At 32.3% G+C, this 26071-nt stretch overlaps 5 protein-coding genes across 5 annotated transcripts; 3 read left to right on the plus strand and 2 right to left on the minus strand.

Moving 5' to 3' along the window:
* Window positions 1-1757: 1757 nt before the first annotated feature.
* Window positions 1758-3369, minus strand: K444DRAFT_612271 (S-adenosyl-L-methionine-dependent methyltransferase). Its single transcript, XM_024880095.1, has 3 exons — window positions 2826-3369; window positions 2633-2765; window positions 1758-2575 (listed from the first exon to the last, which is right to left on the minus strand). The coding sequence occupies exons 1-3, from the start codon at window positions 3172-3174 to the stop codon at window positions 1768-1770; spliced, it is 1290 nt and encodes a 429-aa protein (XP_024737908.1). The 5' UTR covers window positions 3175-3369; the 3' UTR covers window positions 1758-1767.
* Window positions 3370-3943: 574 nt separating this feature from the next.
* Window positions 3944-5306, plus strand: K444DRAFT_629020 (uncharacterized protein; the record flags this gene model as incomplete). The annotated part of the gene is made up of 2 exons (XM_024882997.1): window positions 3944-4339; window positions 4587-5306. The coding sequence occupies 2 exons, from the start codon at window positions 3944-3946 to the stop codon at window positions 5304-5306; spliced, it is 1116 nt and encodes a 371-aa protein (XP_024737909.1).
* Window positions 5307-5544: 238 nt separating this feature from the next.
* On the minus strand, window positions 5545-7175 carry K444DRAFT_497222 (MFS general substrate transporter; the record flags this gene model as incomplete). Its single annotated transcript, XM_024873299.1, has 2 exons — window positions 5545-6981; window positions 7053-7175. Coding segments are annotated over 2 exons (1560 nt in total), but the record flags the coding sequence as incomplete, so codon positions are not given.
* Window positions 7176-7476: 301 nt separating this feature from the next.
* On the plus strand, window positions 7477-8772 carry K444DRAFT_612275 (uncharacterized protein). Its single transcript, XM_024880096.1, has 4 exons — window positions 7477-7653; window positions 7705-7744; window positions 7934-8310; window positions 8370-8772. Exons 1-4 carry the CDS (start codon window positions 7614-7616, stop codon window positions 8597-8599), a joined length of 687 nt encoding a protein of 228 aa, XP_024737911.1. The 5' UTR covers window positions 7477-7613; the 3' UTR covers window positions 8600-8772.
* Window positions 8773-8790: 18 nt separating this feature from the next.
* On the plus strand, window positions 8791-10969 carry K444DRAFT_588481 (uncharacterized protein; the record flags this gene model as incomplete). Its single annotated transcript, XM_024878060.1, is given in 3 exon segments — window positions 8791-9127; window positions 9139-9478; window positions 10866-10969. 3 exon segments carry the CDS (start codon window positions 9101-9103, stop codon window positions 10967-10969), a joined length of 471 nt encoding a protein of 156 aa, XP_024737912.1. The 5' UTR covers window positions 8791-9100.
* Between the last annotated feature and the right edge of the window lie 15102 nt (window positions 10970-26071).

Genomic DNA, 26071 nt, shown 5'->3' on the forward strand with positions numbered 1-26071 from the left:
TAAATATTAAATAAGTTCTTTTTATTTAATATTAGTAAACTATAATTAATTATTATCTTATCTAGTTTTAAATTAATAAACTAAAATTAATTATTATTATTTTTTGTTTTAAATTAGTAAACTATTACTAATTCTTTTTATATTAGAGAAAGGAGTTAGTTCTTTTATTTTTATTAGGATTAAGGAAATATTATTTATTCTAATTAAGAATTAGACTTTGAGATTAATTGAGTTATAGAGAATAATATCTTTTTTCTTTTATATTAATAAAGAACTAATTACTAGAAAAGAAATATTATTTATTCTAGTTAAGAGTCTGGCTCTAAGATTAACTAGATTATAAAAGATATTATATTTCTAGTTAAGCTCTCTAGTTCTTTATAATTTAAGGAGGTTATTAAATATTAAAAGTAGTATTCTATTTTTGCTTTTTAAGAATAAATATAAGTTCTTTACTAGTAGTATTATATTACCTCTATAGGCCAAATCAAATAAGCTTAGTATTATATAATAATAGAATTAATATAATAAATAAAGGCTTAAAGTTTAAAGAATCTTATATATTAGAAAATACTAAGCTATAAAATAAAATAGAAAGAATACCTTAATCTTTAGTATTATTTTACTCAAGTAGTTCCGGCTTAGTTTTATTTTATACCTGTTTCTAATATCCTATCCTTAATAGATTATACTCTTATATTAGCTATTATATTAAATTAATCTTATAAAAAGAAAAGAATTATATTACAAATATTTTTAAATAAAGTATTTAATATATTAGTAATAGAATTAGGGCCTAACTATTTATAGTAATTAAAATAGGCTTTTAAAAAGGCCTCTTTATAATAATAGCTATAATAAAGATAATTTTTATAAAAGAATAATTAAGAAACCTAAAATATAATATATTAATAAGAAATTCTTAAAAATTTCGAGAAATATTAAAGTTAAATTTAAGGAACTTATATTAATAAAAGTACTATTTTTGTAATATAAATAATATTTTATAGTATCTAAATACTAGATAATACTATTATTTCTTTTTAGGAATATATTTATCTTATATATTATATTAGTTTCTTATTTAGGAATTAAAAGAAATAAAAAGAAAGAAATAAAAAAGATTTAGTTTATTATAAATACTTAATAGAATTAGAATTAGTAAATAAAGGCATTATATTAGGTATTTAACTATTCTATTAAGTTTTCTAAATATTAATTCTATTATTATAAAGAGATATAAAATTAGATTCTCGTAATTTTTAAAGAAAATTAAAAATAAAGAAAAGATATTTTAGTTTTATATATTATTCTAATATTATAGAACAAGCTAGTTCTAGCCTTATATAACTAATTCGGAGAGAAATATAAAGTACTACGGCATTTTAATAGTTTTAAATGGCTCTTTTGGTTTATAAATCATAGTATTATTATAGTTATAATTTATAGAGTTATATATAGTGAGTTAATATTTTGATATTACTCGGGTTATACGTGATTTTCTCTCATTGGCTGGATTAAGCGAGCCGCGATTTTAGCGTGTTTTGGGACTGTCTTTCTTCAGGAAGAATGATTGTCTTGCATTTTCTAGGAAGAATGGAGCTCTGCTTACATAGGCTGAGTGCTCCGATACTTACGTAAAAGCACGTGCGATTCTAAGTCACGTGCTCGTGGGGCTCGCACGGGCCATACCCCATACACATTAGGCATGAACCTAACCATCCTCTTCATGTATCCAGTTCGGTTTCTGAACAATGTGCTATTCACTCATACCTTCATACACTCTAGAACTCCCATCTCGCTGGTCTTCCCAGGAACAACGCGCGTGATACGCAGCCCGGCATCAGCAGTCAAGCGCTCAAACATCTCAATGGTGCGCTCCTTTCCCGCAGTGATACACATAAACAAGTCCACGGCGGCCGCAAAGGGCGTCGGCGGGTTAGTCATGATCAACTCGACGATCAACAGTCGGCTATCAGGCGCCATGGCCTTGGCGATCAGCCGCAGTATGTTGAGCGCGTCGGCGTCGGCGTAATCGTGCAAGGTACGGCGGATATGGTAGACAAGGGCTCCTGGAGAGAGTGTGAGTCTCGGTTTCACGTCTGTCAAAATCCCGGAGAACTCACCTTTCACCGGCTCCTCCTTGAAAAAGTCGATCGGCACCTTCTTCAACGCCTTGATCTCCTCCTCCTGCCGCGTCATGGCCAGCACGTGCGGCAAATCCTGGAGCACACACCGCTCGGGCGGTAAACTGGGCGTGTTCCGCAAGATCGACAGCAAAACTTCGCCATCGCTGCCGCCGACATCGACGAGCAGTGGTCGACTCTTGTCCTCGATGGGGTGGTCAACGATCCAGGAGAAATCGTATGGTCCCGGCATTGGATAGAATCTTGAACTGACGCGCATGGACTTTGCGAACCCTTCCACCTCGTCCGGATCCTCCTGCATGATCTCCCAGATGGTCTTATCGGGCTGCCCCCGCGAAAATGTCCACGGGCTGCCGCGCTGCTGGGTCGGTTCGATCCGGCCGTAGCGCTCGAAGTATTTGGGGAAGACCATTGCCGCCGAGACTTGGCTGGGGAGGTGGATGAGCTTGGGAAGAGCAAGAGGGTGAAGAGGAAAGGGGGCTCACTGGGAAACCACGTCCAAAACCCCCTTCAGCGTCGGGTTATCGATCAGGACCACCGAGTTGGGCGTGTTGACTACCTGATCGGTCCCAACCTGTTTGAGGAAGCCCGCCGCGACGAGCGTCCACGCGAGGCGTCCTGCGATGCGCAAGTCAACTTCGAGCCCAGACACATCCCCAGTCCAATATATATACTCACTAAGAAGCCCGACCTCAGCCCCCAACTGCTCGGCGAGCTTGGCGTACGAGATCGGCGTGACGCAGTCGCGCGGGATGCGTTCGAGCGCGCCCCAGTGGAGGAAGACGCGCAGGACGCCCATGGCCGCGGGAATAAGCATCAGGTCCAAGAAGCGGTCCTTGGGCGTCATTAGGCTGCGCAGTGCCGCGATACCTGCGTTTGCCACGATTGAGGCGGTGCCCAGGTTCTCCTTCTTTGTGCCGTTGCTATTGTTCTTTTGGCGGAGGCGTGTGGCTGCTTGGGTGAGCTCCGCTGCGAGAGCATCGAGTTGGTCGGGTGATAGGGCGGAGGATGATATTGGCCCGGGCATGGTGATGAGCAGGTTCTAACTTGGTAATTCCGTGAGTCTGTATTGATGGCGTTGTGGTGAGGACAAGTTGGTTGATCGTCTCTGATATACCTAACCGAGGGCTTGTCGTCTGTCTGCCTTTAAAGTGTTGATAGATACGCAAAAGGTGTACCTAATGTTAGATCCCCTATATCGTCCCATCAATGTTCCGATAAACATGCTCGAGTCTCGTTATCCCTGTCAAGGCACTTGAATCCCAAGTATACCTGAAGTCGGGAATCCGATCGGGAATCCGAGCTAGTAATGTATGAGAAGTACTAACTCTAACCACCATATTTGTTATATATTTGGTAAGCCTATCCTGTCTTGTTACACGCGGCGTGGCGACTGCTATTTGACGGTCAGAATTATTCAGGATCAGGCTGCATGATCCTTCAGTTTACTATGCCGTAGTGGTTAGTACTATGCCGTAGTGGTTAGTACTGTGCCGTAGTGGTTAGTACTATGCCGTAGTGGTTAGTACTGTGCCGTAGTGGTTAGTACTGTGCCGTAGTGGTTAGTACTATGCCGTAGTGGTTAGTACTGTGCCGTAGTGGTTAGTACTGTGCCGTAGTGGTTAGCACTGTGCCCTAGTGGTTAGCACTGTGCCCTAGTGGTTAAGGTCTGACATATTGACGGCCAGGGTCGTTATACAAGGTTGTAGCACGTCTTATAAGGTGACATCTACTAGATATCGTTTGGACTTCAGAACTACATAAACACAACCATCACCTCGGCTAAGAAGCACAACATGAATCACGGCAACAGCCTAGACGTCCAAGACCAACTGCCGGCTTGCTACAGATGCCATGCCTCCAAGGTCCGCTGTCAGAGGGCGCCCGGCCAGGTGCGGTGCCGGCGTTGCACCCGCGCAGCATATTCTGACTGCCATCCGCGGCCCTCTCGCCGCGGACGTATCGGCCAGCAGCAGACGCGAGGGCCGAGCGGGATATCAACGACACAAAAAGAGGTTGAAGAGGACAGCCTGCCCGCAGTGTCCAGCAACATGCCTACTGAACCGGGCCACGAGCTGTATGAGCAAAGGCATGGCATTGACGCCGACCCATCCTACGCGCTCCTGGACCTTATTGCGGGATCCATGGCCCCTGGCGGGGATGACCTTTCCGATTTGTTATGGACCCCGCTTGTCAGCGACTTTGATCCCGACTCGCTACACGTGTCTCTAGCCCCCACTCCAAGCCAGCTGAGCGCGTCCAGCAACGCTATGAGCCTTAGCCTCTCGGAACCGCTTCCGGACAGCGTCACAGCCTCATCGGCATCCAGCAGCCGAAACAAGGCGCGCAATAGGGGGGGGTGGCGGCAGCGAGAGACGGGAATCACGTGATGACTCCCGTCCGGAATTGTCCAGACTATCCTCAGCCTCGTACATGCAGGCCCTTACAGGCCTCCACGCACAAATGCTCTCACAGCAAGACGGCATGTTGGAATGCATCCGCCAGTTCCTTGCGGCGCCGACAAGACACTCATACGGCCGCCCACCCACCGCCACCGGCGAGCGCAGCAGGAGGACCAGCATCAGCAGCGACACGGCGTCCGCCCCCATCTCTGAAGGTCCCGTCGAAGCCGCCCTGCGTCTCGGACTCGCCCTCCGCTCCCTCCTCCGCCCCCACCAGACTTGCGAGCGCGACATGCCTACCGCCCTCTTCCTCCTCAGCACCGTCCTCCGTCTGGCCTCACTGCTCCACGACCTCCTGGCCCGGCTGCAGGCTATGCTCGCCCAGGTAACCAACAAGAACGCGCTGTGCGCGTTTGTCTTCCCGGCTGTCCGGCTCGGGTCACTGCTGCTTGATGAGTGGGACGACGACCGTCTTAGGCCGCTGCAGATGCACTCCATTGCCATGGCGCTGAGCACGACAGAGGGGTTGATCGACGAGGTGATTCAGCTCACGGAAAGATCACTGCCTGATCACATCAACGATGCGTCCGGGGCGGTGGATGATTGGGAAGGGAATACGAAGGATGAATTTGGACTGCGGGCCTTGACGCGGGGGCTGGTGGCGAAGCAGGAGGCGGTGGTGGAGAGTATTTCGGGACTGAGGGACATGCTGTGTTTTGCTCATGCAGGTCAGGAATGTGTTTCAATTTCACCATGAACCTAAGGTAAAATAAAAATCAAAAGTGTTGCGCTCTGCCTAATTGTCACGCCTACTACCACCCTTTGACCTCGACAGAATGACACCTGTTTTTTCAGCCAAAACAAGACCAAATTCTTTACAGATGACTACCCGGAGGGCTGCGTTAAGGTAGTCAGTTTAGATTTGTGCGTCCCTCTACGAGGGTCACGGTGTCAGCCTCGTCCCTCCCTGTACGTTCCTCCGGCCTCATCCAGCCCTGCTTCGTCACATGGTCCTGATTGAGCGAAAACTCGTGCATCGGTATCTGCAGCACAAAGTTCACAGCCGCAAGACCTGCAAGCGCGCCAAACAGGGCCCGGAATCCCGTGACAAGCGCGCTCCTCAAGGTGTCGACCAGCGCCGGGCTCAGCGCCGCCCGCGCCGCCTCCGTGTTGAGCAGCTCGACCACCTCGACGGCGCTGAGCCCCAGATACGCCGAGGGCACGTGATGATCAGATTGGCCCAGCTGCGTCCGCAGCACGTTGTCGAGGATGGGGTTGCCCATGGCCACACCGACGGTCTTGCCAAAGGAGCGAAAGAAGAGTACCAGCGTGGTCGACATGGCCACGTGGTCCTGCGGCACCGACGCCTGCAGGGCAATGCTGATGGCTGGCAGGAGCATGCCGGTCCCGACGGCCGAGGCGAGGTTAATAAAGACCCAGCCGGCAACGGGGGTATTAATGTCTTGTACTATTAGTACCCCTAGGCCAATAACCGCGACGGCCCAGCCGGATCGCAGGGCCCAGCGGTACCGGCCCGTCTTCGCCATGCCAATGCCCGTGCCGACGGCGCAGGGTATGGCGGCCAGGGTGGTGGGAAGGGTGGCCGCGCCGGCGACGAGGGAGGAGTAGCCCTTTACGCCCAGGAAGTACTCGGGCACGTAGTAGACGATGCTGAAGAGAATGAGACCGTTGCTGAAGCTGCCGAAGAGGAGGATGGCCACGGATCTGCTGTTGGCAAAGATCTGGCGCGGGACAAAAGGTCGTGGCGCGAGGTATCGCTGGTGTAGCGCCACGCAGACCAGGCCGGCCGCACCCAGCAGCAGCGGCACCAGCGTTTGCCAGCTGCCCCAGGGGAACTGCAGGCCGCCCCACGTCACGGGGACAAGAAAGGTGGTAAAAACCGCGATGAACAGGGCCGAACCAAGCCAGTCCAGCTCGCGCAGCTGGTCGACCATCCTCGCCTGCTGGCCCTGCAGCCGGAGGAAGAAAGCCAGCCCGACAGCACTGACGACACAAATCGGCAAGTTCAGCCAGAAGATCCACGGCCAGTTCCCCGTCACCGCACACGCCCCGCCAAGAATCGGCCCAGTCACGCTCCCCAGCGCCGTCAGGGCGTTCAGCATGGCCACAAACTTCGGTCGGGCCCGGAGCGGCACCAAATCGGTGATGACCACATAGGTGAGGCCAAGAATGCCACCTCCACCAACACCCTGGACGGTTCGGCCCGCGATCAGGACAGAGTACGTCCTCGCCCGGGCGCAGACGATGGAGCCGGCCGCGAGAAAGGCGGTGCAGGCGAACAGGCAGGGCCGGCGGCCCAAGGCGTCGCTGAGGGAGCACCAGAGCAGCAGAGTGCCCGTGTTGGCCAGCAGGTACGAGGTCCCGGCCCAAAAGGCCTCGATGTCGCCGCCGCCAATGTCTTGAGTGATGGTCTGTACGTGTTTTGTTAAGAGTTCTCGTCATCTCGTTACTTGGAGCAGCGCAACAAGGCGGAAGCACGTACCGGGAGGGCCAGTGCAAGCGTCGCGCTGTCCAGCGCGGCCGTGAGGTTTATAATGGCCAGGCTCCAAAAGGCTAGCCAGAATTGGACCCCAAGCTTTGGCTTCTTGGCCAGAGCCGGAGCCGGAGCCGGAGCCACGGGCGTTGGACCCTCAGGCTCACCCATGTTTGGTCCTTTGTCCGGATGGTATCTGTATTGTCGGTGTTGGGTCATTGCGAGAGACGTGCAGCCTTTACGGATTCCTCAGCCAGGCCCGTGGGGGACACATAAATTTATGTACCCCACGGGCCAGGTCGCATCTCGGGATTCCACTGCTCCGAGGTGCGTGCCAAACCTAATCATTACATGGACGTGAATTAGTGGGTGATATTAGGCTATTATTAGTCCAAGACAGGGGTGTCTTATTGCAATCGGCAGTTTGCTTTCTTTCGTTTCCATTAGATCCATGTCGGGTCTCGGATGACCGATCCACGAATCACCATGGATGGCTCGGGTTTCCGTCCTCATTTGAGAGACAAAGGACTTTGGTAAACTGCAGTCTGAGGAGAGTTCAATACCTTCACAATGGGCTTCACTGATCTACTCTCGGACGCTGGTCTTGCCGGTATGTAGTGGTATGTGATGCATTTGCGGAGCACCGCCTAACCGGACGCAGTTCTCAACAGCTGGTTGACCACTCGCTCCTACATCGTCGGGTATGTTCCAGTCTGCTTTCTGTCTTTCTCCCCAATCCCCAAGCTCAACAACATAATGATACAAATTGGTCCGTGTTTCCTAGCAGCCTCAAGACCTGCAGATGACGACTCAACAAGCACTTTGTTGCATTTCTGAACCCTTTTCCTTGCGCTTTGCTTCGGCCTCCCACTGACTCATCGCGTCGATAGCTTCTCGCCGTCCCAGGCCGATGTGGCCGTCTTCAAGGCCCTGAGCGCTGCCCCTGAGGCTGCCAAGTACCCGCACGCTGCGCGTTGGTACAAGCACATCGCTAGCTACGATGACGACTTCGCAACGCTTCCCGGTGATGCGGCTAAGCCTTACACCGTCTACGGTCCTGACGTCGTCGCTGCCACTCTGAACCCTGCCAAGGCCCCGGCTGCTGAGGAGGACGACGACGATGTCGACCTGTTCGGCAGCGACGAGGAGGAGGATGCTGAGGCCGCCCGCGTCCGCGAGGAGCGTCTGGCTGAGTACCGCAAGAAGAAGGAGGCCAAGCCCAAGGTCGCCGCGAAGTCTGTAGTCATATTGGACGTCAAGCCCTGGGGTACGTTGAGGCTCGACATGCATTTTGGTTGAATTTTCTCGCTAACAATGACTCCCCAGACGACGAGACCGACATGGCTGCCCTGGAGGCCGCCGTGCGCGGCATCGAGAAGGATGGTCTGGTGTGGGGTACTTCCAAGTTGGTGCCCATTGGTTTCGGTATCAAGAAGCTGCAGATCAACCTCGTCATCGAGGACGAGAAGATCAGCTTGTCCGAGCTCGAGGAGGAGATCCAGGAGTTCGAGGACTACGTCCAGTCGACGGATGTCGATGCCATGCAGAAGCTTTAAGCTCCTGGGGAGGGGCTTTGATGATGAGTTCATGCTTTTATGCTAGAAATGCGAATGAGGCCTGAGAGCGCGTAGACCGCTCTAATAACTATGGGCCCGCCCTTGGACAGGCACTTGACCTTGCCTCTGGCATAGATAAAAAAAGAAATCAGCATGAAAAGACGACTCTGCCGTTTGTATACTCTAGTGCTATGCGATGTAGCAAATTTTTTGGTATTATGGTAGTACCATATAGCTGTCAGCCGCCAACATGTAGCTACCTCCCCCTCTACCTATCAGGTCGGTAGTTTGTTATATGCTTCCCGATGGGTAGGGAGGTTAGGAATCGCCCAATCAGCCACGCCCAAACCCACAAAGGGTAGGCACGGTTCGACGCGTCCAACAGCCCAACGCCAAACCATCGATTCATCGCTTTATAAACACCACGAAGAGCGTCAATTCACCGTAGTCGCAAACCTGCCGTTCCACGTGGTTGAGCGAGGTAGAGTTTTTTTTAACACCATGTATGGGGACACAGGCACGAAACTGGTTTGTCATAGGTCCAACATGCAAAGAGGACACAGAACTTGACGCATCTGCCGGCGTATCAGACCGAGATGGTACGTGCCGTCTCGCGGGAGGTTCGAGATCTGGACAAAGACGTCTCGAGAATGCTAGAGCCCTTCGGTGGCTCGTTCGATCCCGCTGCAGAACAAGCCACGGCATGTACGCTGCTGGTGAACCATCTCTCTATGCGCAGAAACAAGCGCTGCCTGCTTGCCTATTACCGCACTCGGACCGACAAGCTGGAGGAGCTCGTGTGGAACGGGTCGGATCTGGTAGACCTGGCTGGGCAACAGGCGGGGGGTGTCATTGCGGAGGGACCAGGCAGCGATGCGAGTACCTGTTACAGGGATCAATATAGGCTATATTACGCAACCATTGCCGCTTTATCCACACCTCACTCTCAGTCCACAGGGGCAAATCACTGTAATTGAAGCTATTCAGAGCTATTTTACTACTTTTTCTCCATTCCACCAGCTGCAATCACATCCAGACAGCGCTGGTGCATCGTCCTTATCCTCTCTCTTACCTCTGCATCTGTGACCGTCTCCCATACTCTCAAAACAGCTGCCCGGAGCCTTATTTTATTACGGTACACCGCAGGGTCTATCTCTTGTAGGAGATCCTTGAGACGGTCCCATATATCCTCAATTGGAGATAGATCTGGAGAGAACGGTGGCCAGAAAATTAGCTTTACATTCCAGCTTTCTAAGAGAGCAAGTATCTCCGCTGCCTTATGCCCTGAACCACCGTCTTATTGGAAGGATAGGCCTGGGTAGTTAAAGAGGTAATTGATAATCGCTGGTACAGTATGCTCGCAGTACGATTTCGTAGTAATTGTCCCCTACTCCTTCTCCCAGAACAAGCCTCTCCCTTTCCCATATTTCCCACTTATACAGCCCCAGAACATCCAGCCAATTAGTCTCTGCTACTTGTACTATATATGGTCTGGGTGGAAGAGCTTAGATAAACCAATCTTCCTTGTATACCATTATCTCTTATAATAGCCTGGCTGTACCCAAGTCTCATTACTCTAGCAGATCTCGTCCCACTGATCGTCTGTCCAGGAGAGGTGCTCTTATACCCACTCAAGCCGGAGCCTTTGATTCTTAGGAGAGATTGGGGGTGTTCGTCTTCTTATATCCCGGCAATAACCCTCCTTCTTGAAGGCCGTACGAATAGCGTATTCCCTACAGTTCTAGCCGAGCCATTTCGGTAGCTCCTTCCTTGGAATATCGTATAAGAGGGAGTTGAAGGTAGCCCAGCTAAATAAGGTACTTGCGTTGAGGAATAGAGAGGAGTGGATAACGGCCATATCGTTTCTTTTGAGGTGTTGGGCGATACCGTAAGGCGTAATCAATCTGCTTACGAGTGAGCTTTGGGTTCTGGAGGAGAATATCAGCGACAGTCCAGCCAGTAGTATAGTAGAGAGTTTGTATGCGGAGATGATCATCTCTGGTCGACGGGTTTGAGTATGTTTTTGGTATAGGAATAAAGATGGATGATTCCATTGATGAGAAGCTTGGGGGGAGAGAGAGAGGACAGAGGAGAGTAGTCTTATAATGGCGTGAGAAACAGGAGACTCGCCGTAATTAGCTGTTTCGGCAGCTGTTCTAATTGGTGGGACCACCCTGTAATTCTAGCTGGTTTGCCGGTGGAAACCCTGTAATCAGGCACTAATTGAAGTAATCAGGTGTCAGTTAAACTTTAAAACCCCACGTAGGTAGTACTAGCAGCCTCAGTCCCCAAGAGAAAGACTACGTGCGGCAGTATGGAGATCTGCTAGCCGCATACAAGGGCCAATGGACCGACATCGATTTGACGTAGCAGTTGAATCGGTCGCGCATGGGGCGGTCCTCCCTGACCCGACACGTGACGAAGTGAAATTCGCCAATTCGACCTTCTACTTCCATCCGGTTACCCGGCCAAGAGTTTCGCATGGCTCTGTCGCGCTACTGCTCGGTATGTTTCTCCGCGGCCTCGTTAGCGGCATCGGGGGTGAAGTAGGCGCCCTTGCGGTCCGTGTGGTGCTCGAAGTCTTTGCGGAGGACGAGGTAGATAACCTTGGGAGGCGTGGTCGGGGTGTGCATGGCGGCTAGAGGCATGATGGAGTGCCGTAGGTAACGCTAATGGTGCAATTTGTGGAGAAAAGCTCGAGAAGGGTATATATGGTGAAAGATCTTGAGGAAGAGATTTGAGATTTCGACACCGGATTTATACACGCAGTAGAGACATTATGCACAGAACTTTTGCTTTCCCGTTCAAACGGAAAGGACAAACGCGCGATGCATTTCGTTTGCGCTCGCGGGGAGATACGAAACGCGTGAAGCGGGCCCGATATTGACGAACGGGTATTCCCTACAAGGGATTTTAAACGTTAATTGGCACCTGATTACGTCTAAAAGCACCTGTTTACAGGCCTCCGGGGGCCTTCCCTCGGCGAAGCAGCTAGAATTACAGGGTGGTCCCACCTAATTAGATAGCTAATTTAATACCTGATTATAGTAAGTCTCCTATTTCCCACGCTGCTATAAAGGCTCTCTCTTTCTATTCCTTACTCAGTAATGGAATTATCAATTTTTATCCCAATACCAAAGACACCAAACAATGATCCAACAAGCAGAGATAATCATCTTAAGATCCAGACCCTTTACTACACAGCCGGCTAGACAATAAGTGATATTCTCCTCCAGAACCCTAGGCTCTCTCGCCGGCAAGTCGATTACGCTCTATAGTTCCTCAAAAACAATGGTATAAACGCCACTCACTTCTCAATACTCCTTAACAAAAGCACCTTATTAACTAGGCTACCTTTAATTCCCTCTTATGCGATATTCCAAGGAAGGAGCTACCGAAATGGCTCGGCTAGAACTATAGAAAGTATACTATTCATACGGCATTCAAGAAGGAGGGATATATACGAGGTATAAGACAAAGGAGGCCCCCGATCTCTTTAGCAAACCAGGTACTTAGGATTACCTAGGTATAAAAATACTTCTTCTAGACCGACGAGTAGTGGGATAAGATCTACTAAAATAACGAGAGCTGGATATAGCCTGGTGTGACGGCTGGCGTAAGGGCATGATCTGCCAAGGACAGGATATCGGAAACAGGCACAAAACGAAGCTAAGCCGGAATTGCTTGGGCGGAATAATACTAAAGGTCGAGGCATCCTCCCTACTTTGTTCCATAGCTTAGTATTTTCCAATACATGAGATTCTTTAAACTTTGAGCCTTTGACCATTGCATTAATCCCGCCGTCACACCTGGATATTATAAAAGGCAATAGTATATAAGAAAAATCGGGCCTTCTAAGCTTTTCTACCCTAATTATATCTAGTATAAATAGCAGAAAAGAATTAGATAAATATTCTGGGACTATATAAGTAAGAAATATAAGAAATAGAAAGGTTTATTTTAAGGGAAAAAATAAGAAATAATTATAATAAAAATATATTACAAATATATTATTCTAGTATTTTTTAATGACCTTTTTAACTATTTAGAACTCTCTTATTAATAAAATAAAGAAGTAAAATATAATATTATAACTATATTTACTTTTCTTATAAGCTAGAGAATTATAATAATCTCCTAGCTATTATTTTCTCTAGATCTTTTTTTAATTAAAAACATTTAAAATCGCCTAAATAATATCTTATAAAAAATAAATCCTGAAATATATTAATAGTTAAGGCAATTTCATATAGCTATTTTAAAGGCCTAAAAAGTAATTATAGATTTAGAGATTAGAAAAAGAATAAGAATTATATATTAGTATTATTTAAATATAATTATAGCTAATAAAATAGAAATAAAATAGTAAAAAGAATTCAAATAATTTTATATAAGGAATTTGCTATTATAAAAAATATATAAAATAATAATAATAATAATATAATTAAAAGTATAGCTTTTTTTTAAATTTAAAGCTTCTTTTATATATAAGCAAATTACTAAAGATTTTTTATATTTATATAATTTTGAAAACTAAAATTATATAAATATTTTATTTTATATAAGCTTTATTTATAACTATATTTTAATTTATTATAATTTTTAATCTTTAATATATATCTAAAAACTATTTCTTTCTATTTAAAATAAATATTAAATATTATTCTAATTATATTAAAAAGCTTTCTATATTATTTTAAATAATAAAATATATTTTATATATTTTCTATATTATAAAAAAGCTCTAGCTTAGAGGCTATTAAAATATATAACTATAATAATAATAATTATTATTATTACTATTATAATTATTAAAGAATTAGCTTTTTTAAATTCTTATATGTTTTTTAAATAAGCTTTTTTCTTTTCGGATTTCTTTTCTTCTAATTAGTAAATATATATATATATATATAATACTATATATATTATAAGATATATTAGTTTAAAATAGAACTAAAAAATAAGATTTATTATTTCTATTTTCTATTATAATTATTTAAACTAGAGTAAATATATATAATAAATAGCTTTATTTATATAAATAAATAAGTTAAAAGATATAATAATAAAATTAGAATCTTATTAGCTATTTTATTATATAAAAACTATAATAAATATTATATAATTAGTATATATATAATATAATTATAATACTTTTTATAAAATAAAAATAAAAAAGCTTTATTTCTTATATTAAAAAATAATAATATAAATTCGGGAAATATTTTAGTCTATTTATCTAATCTTATATAATTAAAAGAAATAGTTATTACTTAATTCTATATTTAGATACTAATATATTAATATTATAATTATTAGTATTATTACTTTAGCTATTATATTAGTTTTATATAAAATAATATTAAGATTATTAATATATTTTCGAATCTATTATTTAAATTAGATATTATATTATTATAATTATTAAACTAAATTCTAGAAACTAATTCTATATATTAACTTTAATTTTAAATTATTTTTTAAATTAGAAAAAAATATATTATTATTTAGCTTTAGTATTTAAAGACTAATTATTCTAATTATAAATATATTATTATTTTTCTTAACTAAATTAATGCCTTATTAAATAATATTAATTTTATATCTTTTTTTCTTTTTATAATTAATAATAAACCTATTATAATTAATATATTTTCTTTATTTTTTTAGTTTATAATTTCGAATTTTAATATTAATATTACTAAAATAGCTTTAATATTAGAAAAGATTTCTAAATAATTTCTTTTATTTCCCGGATTCCTAATATTATTTATTCAATTTATATTTATTAATAAAATAACTAAAAAAAATAGAATTTTTATTTTAATATTTCTTATATTATATTCTATAAACTATACTAATTATAATAACTCTCGAATATAGAAAGTTATTTTATTTAAATATATCTAATATTTAATTTAGTTTATAAATAATAGGTTTAATTAATATTCTTATTAGAAGTTTTTTATTTTTAATCTAATTATATATTAGAAAACCAGGTTTTTATTAGAATTCTATATTTCTAGATTTTTATATTTTAAAAATCTTATAGAACTATTATTAATAAATAATATTATATTATTTCAAATTATATATTAGAAGTTCATTTTATTTAGAACTCGCTTATTCTAGAAATATAAAAGTAATAATTTATAGGTTTTAGTTTACTTTTTCTTATTTAAATTATTTCTTGTTTTTATAATTTTTAATATAATTAATATATAATAATATAACTTTTATTAATATTTTCTAGATTATTTTTTTATTTTCTTTAATAATAATTATAACGGCGGGATTAATATAATAGTTAAAGGCTCAAAGTTTAAAGAATTTTATATATTAGAAAATACTAAACTATAAAATAAAGTAGAGAGAATACTTTAACCTTTAGTATTATTTCATTTAAATAATTCCGGCTTAGCTTTATTTTATACCTGTTTCTAATATCTTATTCTTAGTAAATTATATCCTTATACTAGCCATTATAATAATACTCTAATAAAAAGATTTATCTAAAATAGGATTTAGAATAATTCTTATATTATAACTTATTATTTAATTTTTTTAATTTATAAATCTTTAAATAATATATTTTATAGTATTTTCTATAATTTATAAATATATAAAATTAACTAGAATAATAAGCTTATAATATTAGCTATAAATATAAATTATATTAAATACTAAATATATTCTTTTTTTAGTTTAAATATAAATATAAATTAGTTTATAGTATTTATTAATAAATTTCAAGTTTATTTTATTTATTCTTATTTCTATTATTTATAATTATTTAGAAAAACTAATATTTTATATATATATATATATATGTTTTTCTTTTAAAGTTTTTTTAATAAGTTCTAGAATTATTTATAATATTAATTATAAAAGCTAGCTATATTTTCTAGTTTAGAATTAGAATTTATTAAATTAGTTTTTCTTTATTATTATTATAAACTAAATAGTAAATATTAATATTTAATTATTTATTATATTATTTATAATTATTTTATATTAGAAAATATATTTCTAAAATTAAAAAGTTCTTTATTTTTTATATTAAGATTTAAGCTTAAATTTTTTTATATATTAATAATTATATTTCTATTTTATTTTATATATCTAAAATATTAAATAATAAAATAAATAATAAGCTAGCTAGCTAATTAGTTAACTAAAAATATATTAGTTTATAAATAGCTAATTAATTAAGTTTTGTTAATATTATAATTTTAAAGTTTTTTAAAAAAATACTAAAATAAGTATTTTTAAGAAAATATAATAAATTAATTATATAATAAATTAAAAACCTTTTTATTATTTTATATATTTTATATTTAATTCTTTAATTATTATTAAAATGAATTCTATATTTATTTTTTTAGTTAAGCTTTTTATAATTTATTAATTAGTTTTTCTAAATTATTATTAAATATTTTAAATATCTTTATTTAAATAATAGAAAAATATATAAGATTAATATAATTAATTAATACTAATTTATAATTAAAACTATAATTCTTATAAGCTCTTTTTTAAAAATAGATATTCTAATTACTTTTTATATAATAATTACCTAATTATAATTATATAATAGCTAGTATAAAAGTATAATTTATTAAAGACAAGATATTAGAAATAGGTATAAAATAAAGCTAAGCCGGAATTATTTAGATAAAATAATACTAAAAATTAAGGTATTCTTTTTATTTTATTTTATAGCTTAGTATTTTCTAATATATGAGATTCTTTAAACTTTAAGCCTTTAACTATTATATTAATTCCGCTATTATATAATACTAAGCTTATTTAACTCGGCCTATAAAAGTAATATAATACTACTAGTAAAGAACCTATATTTATTCTTAGAAAGCAAAAATAGAATATTACTTTTAATATTTAATAATTTCCTTAAATTATAAAGAACTAGAGAGCTTAACTAGGAATATAATATCTTCTATAATCTAGTTAATTTCGGAGCCTGACCCTTAACTAGAATAAATAATATTTCCTTTATAGTAATTAGTTCTTTACTAATATAAAAGAAGAAAGATATTATTCTCTATAATCTAATTAATCTCGGAATCTAATTCTTAACTAAATTAAATAATATTTCCTTAATACTAATAAGAATAAAAGAACTAGCCTTCTTTCCTAATATAAGAAAAATTAGTATTAGTTTACTAATTTAAAATAAGAAAAGATAATAGTCAGTTTTAGTTTATTAACTTAAAATTAGATAAGATAATAATTAGTTATAGTTTACTAATATTAAATAAGAAGAACTTACTTAGTACTTACTTTTATAGCTAATACTTTTTCTAAAGCTACTATAAATAGCCTAGAGCCAAGTATTACTATTATAAATATATTAAATAAGAAGCCCTAATATAATAAAATAGAAAAGCCGAACTTTAATATTATAAACCTATATTACTAAAAAAGCTATTATAATACTATTTTGGAAGAAAATATTAAGGAATAGCTAGCTAACTTGGAACTTAAAATTAGTATAAGTATTCTAAAAATAAATAAGGCCTAGTAAAGACTATTTATATAAGATAATCTTATTAATAAATACTATTTTATAGCTAATAAATAAGCAGAATACTACTAGAAATTCCATTTATATATTAACTAATTTATTAAGAAAATTAATAAACTAAAGGAAATTATTAGTTAACTTTATATAAGAAAAAAACTAGTATAAAAAGAAATAATAAAATAGAGATTTAAATAAGTAAATATTTAGGAATACTATAGATTCCTATTAGAAGAACTATTTAGGAACTAATATTAAGGCTTCTTTTTGTTTTTAGTTTATAGTAATTAACTATAGCTTATTAGAATTAAAGATCCTGTCCTATTTATAAGTAAGAATAATTACTAAATTAATAACTAGATATTTAATATAAGAAATAAACTAATATAAAACTCTTCTAAATTTAATAATAAACTATTAAAAATTATTTATATAATATAACTAGTTACTAGAAATATCTATAACTTTATTTATAATTAACTGGAATCTAGATTAGTTAAATAGATCTTAATTATTAAATAAATCTTTAAGATTCTCTAATAAGTTTATAGCAAAAATAAAGAGATAAAATATTAGAAAGTAAAAGAAATATACTAATACCTAAAGTAAAGAAATAAGCTATTTCCGGTATTCTAGATAAAGTTTATTTATTTAATAATAAAACTAGGAAAATTATTAGATAATTAATATAATAATTTAATAAATAAAATAAATCTCAAACTATTTAAAAGCTTAAGTAATAAGAAGTTTAATATATCTAGGAATCTTATTAAGTAGTATATAGAATAAGAAAATAGATTTCTCTTAATTAAGAATAGGTAATTCTAGAAGAAATAACTAATAGAAACTATTTATTATTAAATATTACTTTAAACTAGAAAGCCTACTAGAATTTAAGGAATTATAATAACTTTATATTTAATAAATTAATCTTAGTAGCCGGTATTCTTATAGCTAAAAGAAGTAGTTTACTAAGAATTTAAAAAGAAATTAGACCGGCTAAAAAGTCTTTATTATTATAATTATAAAAAGCCTAGATATATAAAAAGTATTTATTCTGACTTTAATAAGATTATATTTATTAAAGAGAATTATTTAGAAAGAGCTAATAATTCAGAGATAAATAATAAGAATACTAACTCTTACTTATTATCTAATAAGAAATATAATATTAATAAGTCGGGAAAAGTCTAGTTCTAGATATAGAAATAGCTCTTTTAAAATAAGAACTTTACTAAGGACTTATAGATCTTATTTAGCTAATTAGTAGAAACTAGTTCCTTATTAATTATAGAATAAATTAGAAAGGCAAAACTATAATTTTCTAGTATTTAATAAATACTAGAATAAATATATATATTTTAGTTAACTAAAAATATATTTATTTTTTAATAAAAGTATTATAAATACTTTTATATAAACTCAAAATCCCTGTTTCCTTATAAGATTTTAATAAATAATCTAATAAAGCTATTTAATATCTAGCTATTATAGATTTAGCTATTAATTAGTATTTCTAAACTTAATAATATTTATTTATTACTAATCTCGGCTCTTATAATATAATTATAAAAAGAAAATAGCTAATAAAGTATAATATCTTATTAAACTATTAATGAAATTAATTCTATTAGCTAAAGAACTATAAGGCAAATTAGCTAGATCTTATTTAGAAAATCTAATATTTTAATAAGAAATATTAAAAAAATAATTACTTCGAAAATACTTTAACTAGGATCCTAAAAGAAACTACCCGAGAAATAAAAGAATATATTTCTTATTTCTTTATAAGATCTTTTTATAAGAAAGCCAAATATTAGATAAGAAAAAAAGAACTAGATCTTAATACTCTCGAAATAAGCGAGCTACTAGACTATCTCTATTATTTTATTAAAGTAGCTACTTTCTAATTAAGTACTAAATATTTTAGTAATTTAGTTAGATTAATTACTATTAATGAGATTAATTATATATTTGAGAAATAGAATTATAAACCAAAAAGATATTTATTATTACTTATAGTAATTAGATAACTAATATTATAATTTACTAGATATTATATTTAAACTAGTAACTTAATATATTTTCTAGATATAAATAAATCTAATATTCTTAGTAATATATTATCTTTTAATTCTAAAGAACTTTAAGAGCTCTAAATATTTCTCTTTATATAACTATATAATATAGCTAGAATATTTTCTAAAAAAGTAATAAATAAGCTTTACTAATCTTAATTCTTTAACTATAAGCTTCGTTTTAATAAACTAGATCCCTTAATAAAGATAGCCTATTTCTATAAAATAAGCTTTAATAAACTCGAAAAAATAAAAGAATATCTTATTAAGAACCTAAAAAAGGATTTTATTAAACTATTTGAATTCCTTTTCTTATTACTAGTCTTATTTATTAAAAAGAAAAATAGTAACCTATAATTTTATATTAATTATTAATAGCTAAATACTATAATAAAAAAGAACTATTATTTCTTATTACTTATTATTAAGATACTTAACTAATTAGTTAAATTATTAGTATTTACTAAATTAGATATTTAATATATTTTTAACTAAATTAATATAAAACTAGCTTTTATAATATAAATAGCTTTTAAAATAAAATATGAATTCTTTAAACTAGTAGTTCTATTATTTAGACTCTATAATAATCTAGTAATCTTCTAGTAATATATTAATATTATTCTAATAAATTATTTAAATAACTTTTACTTAACCTATATTAATAATATATTTATTTTCTCTAAAAATAAAAATAAATATTAATAATATATTAAAATAATTTTATAGAAGCTCTAGAATATTAGATTATAAATTAATATCTATAAATATAAATTTAAAGTTTCTAAAATAATATTTTTAAGATTTATTATTTTAAATTAAAATATATAAATAGACCTTACTAAAACCTCTATTATTTAAAACTAGTACTAATCTATAATAAAAAGAAAAGTATAGTTATTTTTGAGATTCTATAACTTCTATTATAGGTTTATTTAAGCCTATAAATATATTTCCTGCTTTCTAAATTATCTAACTAAAAAAAATACTTTACTAAAGTTTATATTTAATAAAACCTAGCTAGATATTTTTAATTAGCTTAAAGATTTGCTTCTTTCTACTTTTATACTCCTCTATTTTAAATATAATAGAGAAATCTACCTAGAAACTAATTATTTAAACCTAGCTACTATAAGTATATTCTTTTAAAAAAGCCTAGAAAATAAATAATAATACCCGGTCTTATTCTATTCTAAAGCTTTTTAAGAAGCCAAAAGCTACTATAAAATTTATAATAAAGAATTTCTTATTATTATTTAAGAATTCCGGAAATAGTAAATAGAACTAATTAGCTTATCTAATTTTCTAATTATTACTAATTATAAAGCTCTCGAGTATTTTGGTACTAAGAGGCTTTTAAATAAATAATAAATTTAATAAATAGATTTCCTATTATAATTCTATTACTAGATTACTTATTAGCCAAATAAAGATAATATTATTACTAATATCTTATTTTAAAAGAATAAGCTTATACTAATTCAGAAATAGATTAAAGAAACTAAAAGAACTAGATAAGTTATTCTATTAGACCTAGTTTTTGCTTTTACTAAAATAAAAGATATAATTTATACTTCTACTAAAATAAAAGAAATAAACGAGCTATTTACTATAGTCAAAATCCTATAAGCTAATTAGATAAACCTAGTTCTAGAAAACAAATATAAGAAAGCCCGAAAAAATACGAATTTATAGGAAATATTAAATAGCTATATATTTTATAATAAAAGACTTATTATATTAGATAAATATAATAATTTATAAACTAGGCTCCTATAATAAATCTATAATATAATAACTATTATATATCCCGGTTAAAATAAAACAAAAATCCTAGTTTAGAAACTTTACTAGTAGTCTATTTTTTTTTATAAATATTAACTATTTTATAATAAATTCTTATAAATATTAAAGGTCTTATAAGCCAAGAAATAAAATACTAGACCTATTATATCTATTATTAGTTCCCCTGAGAATATAAAATAATTTATTTATAGACTTCTATATTTCTGGTTTTATAAATAAGAAATATAATAATATATAAGCCTATTAATAATTAAGAATATTATAGCTAGAACTATTACTAACCTATTCTATTATTATATCTAGTAATTCCGAGGTTCTTTTTTTATTATTATAAATAATTAAAAACTCTAATTTATTTCCGACTTTATAAATAAACTATTAAGATTAACTAAAACTAAGCTAAAGCTCTTAATTATAGAATATATCTAAACTAATAAATAAATAGAAATTATTAACTAGATTATTAATATCCGACTTTATTTCTTTATTAATTACTTCTAGAATAATTAGATAAATTTATTTCTAGTATTTAATATTATAGGTACTATTTGCCTATATAAATTAACTAGCTTATTTCCCTTAATAGTTAATTATAGATATAAATTTAGGCTAAACTTTAATTAGATACTACTAATAATAGAATTTAAAATATTAAGAAAGAAATTTAATTAAGAAAAAGTATAATAATAAACTAAAAGAATTAATACTATTATTAATTATATCCGAGAATATATAATAATAGCTCAGAAATATTAAGCTAAATAAACTAATAAGAAATAGTAAGAACTAGACTTTAGTTTAAAAAATATAATTTATATAATTAAAAAGATATAAAAAACGAATTATTTATTTAATAAATTAGATTATTTCCTTATTAGACTATTTAAAATTAATAAAATAATTAGCTATTTATATTAATTAGATCTTTTCCTATTATATAGGATTTAGCTAATCTTTTATATAAATAGGCTTTATAAGAATTCTACTAATCTATTATCCGGCCAAACTAATAAAGAATCTAGTTTTACTAAAGTTAATAATAAACTTAAATAGGAAGTCAAAAAAATTCTTTTTTCTAAGGTATTTTATAATAAGCTTTATTATAGGATTAAATAAAAGAAATAAGATATAAATAATAAATAGTATCTTATATTAAATTTTAAGAACTTAGTATTTAAACTATATAAATTTTATAAATAGAATTCCGGTAAAATAAAACCTTTTATCTAGCTAAATAAATAAATTTAATATATTAAAGAAAATAAGTTTAATAAAGATTATCTAGATAATAATAAACCTTGATAATAAAACTTCTATAACTAGAGAAAAAGAAGAAAAACCTAAATATTTCCCGGGTTTTATCTAAATCCTAATATATTTCTTTTATTCTATTATATTAATACTTATTCTTTTTTCTAGAAATCTAAATAAAATATTATTTATAGCCAGACTAAATAAAGCTATTTACTAGATCTTAAATAGCTTAAATAATAGTAGTAGTATTTTAAGTTTAGTAGCTATAACTATTATTAATATAATTATTAGCTAAATTATTTTTATAAATAAAAATAGTAACTTTCTTATTTATAAATAAATTAATATATAAAATATAATTTATATTATTCTTAAGAATATACTTAAAATTACTATAGAGAATATTTTAGTAAAATATTCTAAGAATAATAAAATAAAAGCTTTAGTTATTAGTAATAATAAGTCTAATAGCCTAATAAGTAGAATAAATAGTATTAATAAGGGCTTTCTTATTAATCTTATTAAGCCAGCCGCCAAAAAAATTAATAAAAATAAAGCTAGTATATTTAAGAAATATAAGTTATTAGATAATAGTAAGAATTCTAATAATAAAAAAACTAGAGATAAAGAGAATTCTAGTAATAAAGAAGACTTTAACTATAATAAAAATAGCCAAACTAGTATTAAGACACCTATTATAACTAAGAGATATATAATACTAAATAGTAGTTATTATATAAAATATTAGTCTAAAACTAAAAGCTAGTAAATAATTCTAAAGGCTAAGATAAAAAAGTAATACTCTATAAATATTAATAAATTAGTATATAATATTATTTAAAAAATTAGAAAACCCTTTAGAAATTCCTATAAGACTAGAATTATAAAGTTTAAGGCCCGGGGATTTAATAATAAAATAGCTTAAGTATTTGGCTTTAATATAAGAAAAAATTATTTAGATTAATTAATTAATTCATAAATATTCATAAATAGCTTAAATAGAATATAATTAATATAATACTTATATAATCTGATTAGATTAGAATAATTATTTATAAATAATTATATAAAAGTTATATAACTTAAGTAAAATAATATATATCTAATTAATAAAAAATAATTAAGGTATATATTAAGTAGCCTTATATAAACTAAGCTAGTACTTATATAAGGCTACCCAAATACTAATTTTCTATAATAATAAACTAATTATCTTCTTTAGAATCTCGCTTTTTTTCTTTTTCCTCTTCCTTTTTAATTTCTTCTAATTCGTCTTTAAATAACCCCTAGCTTTTTAAGTAAGATATTATCTCAAAAGTACTCTTATTTAGTCTATTATATAATTTAGATATAATAAGAGTACCTTGAGAGAAGAATCTCTTACTAGTAGCTAAGGAAACTAGGATTTCCAGATATTTCCTAGCTATTAAAGCTAAAATAGGGAATCTAGTAATATTAGACTTCTAGTAATCTAAGGGCTTAGTCTATATATATATATTAGTACTAATTCATTAAAAAATATAAAGAGAATATCGGGTAATTATTTAATATAATTTAAGTAAATTTTACTTACTTTTTTATTCTCTTTCTTTTTTTGTAAATAAGTTACTAATTCGTCTTATATCTTAGAGAACGAATTAGTAATATATATATCCAAGTTATTAAAGTCGGAATCGGCCATACTAATATCCGAGGAATTAAATATAGCTTGAGATAAATTATAATTATATTTATATTTAAATTAAAAAATTAGTAATTAATTTACTAAAAAATAATAAGAAGAGTTACTTATATATTATAATTTTTCTTTAGTCTATTATATATATCCGAAGATATACTAGTAGATAAGCTAATACTAGTTAATTCTTCTTATTTAATTCGAGGATTAAAAATAAGAGCTAGATATAAAGCTTTACTTTTATTATCTAAAATACCTGTTTTAGGATAATATTTTCTAAGCTTAGCTATATTCTTATTAATAGTATTAGTAAAGGCTTTATTCTATTAAAAATTAGTATAATATTATTAATAATATAAGAATAAGTTAAGAAAATACTTACTTTAAATTCCTTTTTAAAAGTCTCTAATCTATTATATATTTTATATATTTCAGATATAATATAATATATAATAGAATAGTTTTCGGCTTATAACTTAGTTATAGCTTTAATAAATATTTAAAATATTATTTAAATAAGTAATTTTAATATTAGTTAAAATTAGACTTTTATTTTTAAAAGCCTTTAAATTAGAGCTATTAATTACTACTTTAATAGCTTTATATATATATAAAAAGTTCTTTAATATATAATAAGTTAAAAACTATTATGTTTTTTAATCTATAAGTAATTAGTATTAATTAATAATTAAAGAAGTAATTAATTACTTACTAAGTTAAGGAAATCGAGTATTTTTTATATTAAAAGCTTTAATCTGAGCTTCTAATAGCCATTGGTTTTCCTAGTTATATTTAAGATCTATAATAGTTTTTCTAATCTTTTTCTAAATTAATAAATCTATAATTTATTAATAAATCTCTTATAAATTAAATAGAGAACTTACTTATTACTTATTCTACTTCTTCTTCTTTTTTATCTTTAAGTTCTTCTATTTCTTACTCGTATAAATTAGTAAAATAAGAAATATTATAATTATTCTTAATAAGAGCTTTTAAACTACTAGATTTAATATATAAGCTATATAAGAAATATTTCCTTAAAACTTAATATCTTTCTTATTATAATACTTTATAAAAGCCTTTAATAAGGTATTATTCGAGCTAGTATTATTTCGAGTAATACTATAATATATATTAGTAATTATTTAAATTAAATAAGATTTATATTACTTATCTAATAATATTATGTTTAATATTATATTATTTTAAAACATCTAATAAGATAGAAAGTATATAAATACCAAAGTATATATTATTTAAGTTTTTTATAGCTATTATAATAAGGTAATATTATAGTAGTAATAAAGAGCTTAAATTGAGCTAAAGGCTATATATTAGGCTAAAAGTACTAGCTATATACTAAGTCACATATAGTGGCACCACGTGACTAGTACTATATAATAATAGCTAATAAATAAGATTTTAATTTAAAATCCTTATTTATAAAATATCTAATAATATATTAGTATAAGTTTTCCTTAATTATTATAAGAATATATATACTTATAAAGTAATTCCAAGAAAGGCCTTTTAATTTATAGCTATCTAAGTATCTAAAGTAATAAAAAAGATTCCTTGAGATTTAATATTCTCTTATAATTCTTTTCTAATATTTAAACTCATTTTAATATAGCTTAAATTAAGCTCATTTATAAGTATTTATTAATATAAAAGAGGCATTTAACTATTAAGTATTAGTATATATAATATAAAGAGAAATATAATAAAGACTTACTAATTTAAATAATTTAAAAATAATTTAAAACTCGGAGTAATAATTACTCGAAAAGAGATATTATTATTAATAATAAAGTTTAATAATAATCTCTTAAAGTAATTAATAATAAAGCTTTCTTCTTTTTAATCCGATTACTTATTAAAAAGACTATTTATAATTAGTTAAAAGACTTAACTTAAAGCTTTACTTTTATTTATTAAATATATTAGTAAATATAGCTTTTTAATTAATATTAGGGGACTTACTATTATTCTCTCTCTTTTTAAGAGCCTTAAGGTTTATAAACTTATAAGAGCTTCGAAAGTAAATATAATAATTACTTATAAATATATATATTTATTAATTTTTCTATTTTTTACTATTATATTAGTTAGTT

The sequence above is a fragment of the Hyaloscypha bicolor genome, assembly GCF_002865645.1.
Source record: "Hyaloscypha bicolor E unplaced genomic scaffold K444scaffold_57, whole genome shotgun sequence".
Lineage (NCBI taxonomy): Eukaryota > Fungi > Ascomycota > Leotiomycetes > Helotiales > Hyaloscyphaceae > Hyaloscypha > Hyaloscypha bicolor.